At 42.4% G+C, this 7,887-nt stretch overlaps 1 protein-coding gene across 6 annotated transcripts in view; it reads left to right on the top strand.

Annotated features, from left to right (window-relative positions):
• Positions 1–7,132: 7,132 nt before the first annotated feature.
• WASHC2C (WASH complex subunit 2C) overlaps positions 7,133–7,887 on the top strand; it is a 34,578-nt gene continuing 33,823 nt past the window's right edge. For 5 of the 6 annotated variants that reach the window (XM_035330487.1, XM_035330485.1, XM_035330484.1 and 2 more), the window contains exons 1-3: positions 7,266–7,319; positions 7,365–7,503; positions 7,646–7,810. In XM_035330487.1, coding sequence (XP_035186378.1) covers positions 7,390–7,503; positions 7,646–7,810 — 279 coding nt within the window. In that variant the 5' untranslated portion in view covers positions 7,266–7,319; positions 7,365–7,389. Of the gene's footprint in view, positions 7,320–7,364; positions 7,504–7,645; positions 7,811–7,887 lie in introns of all 6 variants that reach the window. The other variant, XM_035330483.1, reaches the window with a different exon arrangement.

The raw sequence follows: 7,887 nt of genomic DNA, 5'->3' as shown, positions 1-7,887 counted from the left end.
AAGTATTTTCTAACAAATCAAAAGCCGCCTGCTGTTCTTGTGGGACTGTTCAGGCTTTGATTTGAGTAACTGTGATAGAGTATGTGACCACTTTCATATGTGCAAAATGCTTTCACAAGTGAAAAATGTCAGAGTGCTAATCAAATACTCTGCTTTCTCTCACTCCTGCAATCTCTTTTCAGAAAGAAATAATAACCTGTGGCCTATCTATGTTTTAAAAATGAATACTTTGCTATGGATGATAACAAGCAATAGAACATTCATTCCCACATGAGACTGATAAAGGAATTTGACCTATGATTTTAAGATTACATTTAGAAAGTTTGGAATAGTAAATAAAATTTGGCTGTACTATAAGCTAAACAATTTGGGGCTTATTTGTTGTAAGAGTCAATTAAAATATTCACAGAGTTTCAGATATTTTGGAGTGGTGGAAAGAGAATTTGTCATTCACATACCTCCATGTACTGTGTACTTCTGAGTACTATTAATAATTAATTTAGCTTTTGGATGTGTTCGTTCCAAAGAATTCAGCAGGAAAAACAACAACAAAATTGTAGTACATCACATCATAATTCCACGGTCCTCTTAGAGTAAATGCTGAAGCTGAAGTCTGTGCGGGTTTAATAATCACTTAGTAAAAAATACATAATGCATGAAAAGTTCATAAGCATTCAATTTTACAAACTACATACCTGTCTCTTTTTTGTTGTTGTTCTGGTATAATCACTACATGTTTTAAAACTTTCATTTCATGGAAATCCTGTTTATGTCACTGAGAAAAAATGAATAACTTTCATTTTTCATCCTTTGCTTCCTGCATACCAGATAATAGTCTTTCATCATCAAAATCTTCCTCTTGTCTGTGCTTACAGGCTGTCAAATCAGCTTATAACTTCTCTCAGATGAGTACAGTGGTTTTAGCCTTCAGATGTTAGCCCTGATTTTCTTTCATTCCTGAAAGGAAACCCATTTCTGAACAGTCTCCAATTTGACAGTATCTCATTTCAAAACTGAATATATAAAAAGACAGGGAAGTTTACCTGTGCTGTGAAAATAACCCCAGATGTTCTGAAAAGATATAATGCCTTTGCTGTATCACAACTGCTGTCTTAAGCACTGTATTCTTCTAGGTACAGAATGTTGGCTTTCCATCCCTGAATTATTTTCAGGCCCACTGATATTCATGCAAAATTCCCATTTCTACAAAATGTAAGAAATCTCTAAAGCATGGATTAAGCAAGTGCAGTTAATTTCACCATCAACACAACTTTAATCAGCATTTGACTCATTAAGCATTGTTTGCAAACTCTGCCAACAATGAGTTTATGTTTTTACCCAGATCACTTGATACAGATGAATCTCCTAAGTGTAGAGGAACTGTTGACCATGTGTACCCACCTATGGCTTGCACCAGATTTACATTATTCCCTTCCCTTCACCTACCATGTTCAGGCTTTGCTAACCCCAGGTCACCTTGGGCTTGACAAGAAATTTTATGCCTGTCCTTTTGTGTTTTTTCATAGACAGCTCAAAGCAAGACTGGTTTTGCTTTCAAGGCACTTGTTAGGCAGAACACCTTATTCTTCTGTCAATGAGCTCTTGATAAACACGTTGGAGCCCTGCCATCCGTGCTGCTCATTGTCAGCTGGTAGGCTGGCATTCCCCTGAGTGTCTTTGAACCTCCCGTTTCAGGACACACAAATCTTGTTTTAAGAGAATTGTTTCCCCAGTCTCTTCCCCAAGTCTTAGATCTTGCTACATTTCCAGTGAGATTCTTTTTAATACATTTTTTTTGCAAGAATAATTGCTTCCATAATACCATGCTAATTTGCTTTTCACAAGTTGTCATACAGGAAGAAGAGAGACAAAACTGCCTTGAAGATCTGCCCAAGACTACTAAAAATCAGGAAACATTTGTAAGGCTTTGTTTGTGTGACAACAGCTACTTGGACCCTTCCTAGTTTCCCAGTTGAATGCTGCTAAACATGTCTGGTCTCTTTCAGCTTCTAATTTCTCAGCACTTTCTCAGAAGTGTTGACACTTGTAGAAATACCTGAAAAGCTCATCCTGCCCAGATATCATGGTATTATTTTTCTAGATGATACAAGTATTTTCTGGGACCTTACAGCAGGCAGCCCAGTATGACCCAGTATTTATCCAGCCTGTTGTGAGCCAGCAGCAGATACTCAGACCATCGCTTGCCTTTGCCTGTGCAAACTGAGGCTGGACAAGAAGGTCTCCCAGAGCAGCTAGCCCACCCGAGGGGACTGGAGCAGCAAGAGATACAAGCCAGCAGCAACAGTGGAAAGCAATGTGGAAGGGATTCAGTTCAAAGGAGCTGAATTCACCTTCTTTCAGGGGTGTATGAAATCCTACCAGGATGATTTGGGGTGATGGAAAGAGGGTGATTTGCTGCTATTGTACCATTCCTGTGTGCCAGGATTGATGTATGCACTGCAACAGCAATCTATTAACAGCAATTAAAAAGTCCTTTAATGATCCTTTAATAGCTTTTTATGCAGCGTTGCTTATATGAATATGCATACACAGAACCTAGCATGAATCCTTTGGTATGCTTCTAAAATATCCTGCAGCTTTATTCCCTTTGTAGCTGCTTTCAGCTTCTCATCTAAGTATGTATATTTATGATGTAGCCAAATTCACTTAAAAGCAATATGCCTTTCCCTTCTTTTTAAATGTAAGCTCCATGTTCTTACTTTCTATCATCAAAGCTTTCACTTTCAGCTCCTGCCCAACCACAGGACATCTGTCCTTGTGGTGGGCTAATCCTCGATGGAAGAACAAGGATCTTGCAATGTTCACTGCCGATTCCATCTAAGATACATATACCATACAGACAAATATTTGTACAGAAATCACACAGAGAACTAGAGTTTACATATGTTGGAAACAGCAGTTTTAGCTTAACTAAGTTCCAAGTCCACCGAAGAAGGTTGGAAAACACCTGTTAGCTTCTGCATTCTTCAGATTAGATCTTAGGGCCTGAATCAAGCAAAACACTTAAATGTACCGCTGGCTTTAGACGTGTGGGTAATTTAATTGTCTCCAGTGGAGCCACTCCTTGTTCTCAAGCATATGCTTGGTAAAAGCTTTGCTGGATCAAACCAGGGTCATATGGTGGGAACATAAACTCACAGTTTTCCTGCATCCTTGTTGCTTTATCAAGTATGATATATCAACTGATATGGGAAGTGTGATTTCTTAACCTATTTACAAAAGTGGGAGGGTGGAAATATTTCACTACTCATGTAAGTTTCATATTTTTTTTTATTTTTTTTTTGACAAAGAATGAAAAGGACAACCATGGGACTATGATTTAAGAGCTTTATTTATTATTATTTTTTGATTCTAATATTGACCTGATGCATTACTTTGGGTGGCTCACTTAAGTGTGTTGGAGGTTACAAGTTTCAGAGCTTACTACCTGACTATAGAGGACTTCAGACCCCAGAGATGGAGCCCAAGAGTCACCGTCCCCCCCTCCTCACACACTAGGCAATCCTGCCCTACCACAAGGGAATTCCAGGGTAATGGTCATCCTCTAAGACCACGGTTTTACCATGAGAGGTGAACTTTTAGGACTTCTATTTACCTGAAATGAGTTTATCAGCCCTGTTTTTTTTTATTATTATTATTATTATTATTTTATTTTGTGTGCGTGTGTGTGTGTGTGTGTGTTTTGTTGTTGTTGTTTTGTTTTTTCCTGCTTGCATGACAACTCATTTCAGCAAGAAAAATCCATTTAATATGACTGAGTACCTGGCGGCAAGGACTTTTAGGTAATGGGTAATCACAGTCTGCTAATTTCTGGCACACAGGTTATAATTAATTATTTTAAAGGAAAGGTCAGCTGATTTTGGATTCCCCGAGATGAATTCTCTGATAGACAAGTGGTGTGGTCTGTCATGCATTAACCAGCACAGGAGGAAGTACCCCTTGGGGCTTCAGGCAGGTCCAGTGCATGTGCTTATTTCTAGCTATAGACACTCCTTTCTACACTGTGCACCAGGCACCGAGGCATCCTCCAGCATTGACTTCAGTAGCCAGCCCCAAGTTCTAGTAATTGCAGGGCTTGGACATCTGCATCTCAATCCATGTCTGTACCAACCTATACAACACAATATATGCAGAAGAATGAGGAGTGGCAGGAAAAATGAAGAACAATGCATGAACAGGTGTTTTTTTTTTTTTTTTTTTCCCCTGGAGCTTATCTTTTTACTGTAAATGAACTGTTTCTTTTGTTTGCATCCTGCTCTAAAGTTTTAAAAAAACATATTTACTTTGTGTTAGGAAAGCTGGTTGTGGTATTTACACTTTGTAAACATTTGTGAGATTAACCAAATTCTGTGTCTGTTTAAGCTTTTGTTAGCATTGCAAATTTAAGGCAACAGAAAGCAGTACTTCTGCCAAAGGTTTTACCTACAAATATATATATATATATATATATATATATATATATATATATATATATCCAGGCTAGCAGTATGGCATATCATTACCCTGGATTCTCAAGAAGAGAGAATTATATTTAAATTGATATTGAATTTCACATCAAGATCCTAAATCTTTGTCTCGTGTAAGCTGTAAATTTTTTGTTAACAAACACTAACATGAATTTAGTAAATGCTTCATCCAAAGAGTTGATGATCTTTCTAATAGTCCTTTACCAACTCAGAATATATATATTTTTTATTTCATAGTCAGCATATGGGGTTTTGAAATTATTCTGTGCCTAAAATAGTTGCTTATGGTCTAGAAGCAAATAAATACAGCATACACAATATCTCCCTTAAGCTGGCCATGTTGCGTTTGGGATATTTTCTGGACAAAGCAACCTATTATGTGCTTTGAGAGTAGTCAGGATCCATTCCAAATGGAAATATTTGCCCTCAGCTCTGTAGAAGTTGTGCATCATACATATCAAGTGCACACCACTGGCCTCCAAATGATTTTCAAGGTTCCATCATCTTGTCTTTAGCCTTCTGCAGCCATTCTGCAGCTGTGAAAAGTCCTGTGCAGTTCCATGGGCCTGTGGAAATCATTGTGGATACTATTGAACACAAGTTGGCAGCTTGTGCTAGAGTGTAAATACTGGGTTTTTCTCCTTTGCTTTGCAGTTGCTTTTTGTACCGATGCTTGCAGATGTTTCTTTGTGAACATAAAGAACATGCTTTGTGGTTAGGACAACCGACACGTAAACTGGTGGATTGAGGAGTCTTACTGTGCTCTTTGGTCTGGGAACCTCCAACCATGTCTCATACTTGTCTCACCCTTTTTTTCTGCCCTGCCAATGCCTTAGTTTCCAGAGGAAGGAAGCTTAGGGACCTAAGCCAGGAGAAAATCATCCAGATTGCTATAGCACAGAATACTAATGTGTGCCAGGATGAACCCTCCACTGCTCAGTCTTAAACTCAACTAATTTCATTATCATACTGAGGAGGCAAGCTCCAGACACATATTTACATCTGTGTCTCCAGCTCAGTTGGGAAATCCCCAGAGCCAGCTGTAATTACATATTCCTGATGCCAAGTCTGTATGTAAGCAAGCTTCTAGATCAGAACAGCAAACTTTCATTGCTATTGCCTCCAGTCCTAAGTCTTGTTTTACCAAAACCAACCAGAAGATTCATGAGCTGGCAGCAGTCTGGGATAGTAAATGTTTAGAGACAAGGCTAACAAGCAGTTTCTGGATGGTCAGTGACTTTTTCCACCATGGAGCTTCACTACAGAAAACAGACTGAAATATGACCAGGAAGAGGTCCGTGAAGGTTTATTTCCTCTTGCATCATGTCTGCATAAATATAGCAACCCATTATAATGTGCTAGTTCTTCACCAGAAACAGGAGGGATGTCCAGGAGAAGAGAGCAGCAATTGCAGTGTGTGTCATGTTTCTCTGCTCTTTTTTTTTTTTTTTTTTTACATGCTTTCTACAAAGTCTTTGTGCCCTGTATTCTGGCCCACCCCCGCAATCCACAAGGACTTCCAGTAACCTTCTGACTGTTTGACCCCAGCTTAAACACTTCCATGCAGCCTTTCAGAGCCCCACCAGAAGAGAAAAATACAGATACAGATCACAAATACAGATCTCAGTCCCACATAGAAATAGCAAGCTGTGCCGCAGAGCTTAGGCATGTCTGTAAGCACTGGTATCAGGCAGCTCAGCTCTATGCAGTCAGACATGGTCTGTTTCTTATCATGCAGATCAGTCCCCGATGATAAATGTGATTATTGACACATTTACATTGTATAATTATATGTAAAGTTCTGAGGGGAACAGCGAGTGATTTTTTTTGTTGTCATCTTCTCTTTAACCTCTACAAGGAATGTGGCAAAATTCTTCCCCAAAAGGAATTTTGGGATTGAAATGTTCTTTGGGTGCCTGACAATAATGTTTAGGTTGGACCTTCTAGAAAGCAGGTTTTTATCGTGCTCTTTGTAGCCCCATCTGCTCAGAGATCAGTGTATGTGTCTCGGAGAAACAATTTTTGCTAAGGAACATTTAGCTTCCATGTTGCTGTCTTTCTTTTTTCCTAGTGGAGCCTAATCCACAAGGTCCTCAGACCTGAAGCTGCCTTGAATTTTTCAGTATCACGACACACGAACTGTATAAACGCCATGTTTTGTAATGAACAAAGTTCTGTGCCAAGCAAACAAACACTATGCATTAACAACCGAGAACTTGTTGGATTTAATCCCACATTTCAATAAATATGGAAACTAACTAAAGGCTTTGCTGCTTTTTGGAATGCTGCAGAGGAAGGAACTATGGCAAAACACTAAAAGCCTGGAGAATAATTTTTGATTAATCCTATCTGTGTAGCACTTTTACAACCTTGCTCAGGACGTTGTTGTGAAACGATCCTGAACAAACATTTGCCTACTTGTACGTTTTTAGATTTTCTGCTTTATTAGGTGTATTAAAATTCTTTAAATGCTACTAAGGCTGAAGGTTTGGCCCAGCTTAGTGGTGGTGTCTTATTACAGAATCGGCACTGAGGAGGGCACCGTGTGCCCGGAGGGCTGGTTGTTCCCCTCAGCCGCACACGCCCCGAGGCCTGCGGCCTGCCTCCTGCCCAGCGCCCTGCTCCCGCGGCGCCGCCGCGCCCCCTGCCGGCCCGGCCTGGCTCGGCCTCACGCAGGCCTCGCCCCGCTGGGGCGGAGGCTTCGGGGCGGGCCGTGCCGGGCCTCACATGACCGTGCTCAGCTGACTGCGGCGCCCGGGGAACGGCGCGGCCCGGCCCGCGGTCACGGTGAGAGGCAGGGAGGGTGGCGGCCCCGGCCCCGGCCCCGGCCCCGGCCCCGGCCCCGGCCCCGGCCCCGGCCGCTTGGCCGCCTGCCCGTCGCTTCACTGTCATTCTCCCGCAGATGATGAACGGGGCGCGGGACGCAGAGGAGCCGGCGCCGGTGTGGGAGCGGCCCTGGTCGCTGGAGGAGATCCGTAAGGGCAGCCAGAGCTGGTCCTTGGCCTCGGACGCCGGGGTGAGCACCGGGACCCGGGGACGGGGATGGAGCAGGCCGGGGCCAGGCGTGTGCGTGGCGGTGAGGGCGCGATCGCAGCCGGCTGTGGCGCAGGGGGGCAGAAGGAGCTGCCCCCGAGCGCTGCCTCCCCTGTCGCCAACAGCTGCTGCGTTTTCTGCAAGAGTTCTCCCAGCAGACCATCTCCAGGACGCACGAGATCAAGAAGCAAGTGGACGGGCTGATCAGTGAAACAAAAGCCGCGGACTGCCGCCTCCACAATGTCTTCAACGACTTTCTCATGTTGTCCAACACACAGTTCATAGAGAACGTGAGTATGTTGGTGTGTGACGTCGAGCTTGTGCTTCAAACCCTGGCGTGTCCCCGTGCTGCAACTGGTAAAATGCT

The sequence above is a fragment of the Oxyura jamaicensis genome, chromosome 6 (genome assembly GCF_011077185.1).
Source record: "Oxyura jamaicensis isolate SHBP4307 breed ruddy duck chromosome 6, BPBGC_Ojam_1.0, whole genome shotgun sequence".
NCBI lineage: Eukaryota > Metazoa > Chordata > Aves > Anseriformes > Anatidae > Oxyura > Oxyura jamaicensis.
The sequence above is the reverse complement of the archived record's forward strand: the minus strand, read 5'-3'. Positions and strand labels throughout refer to the sequence as shown.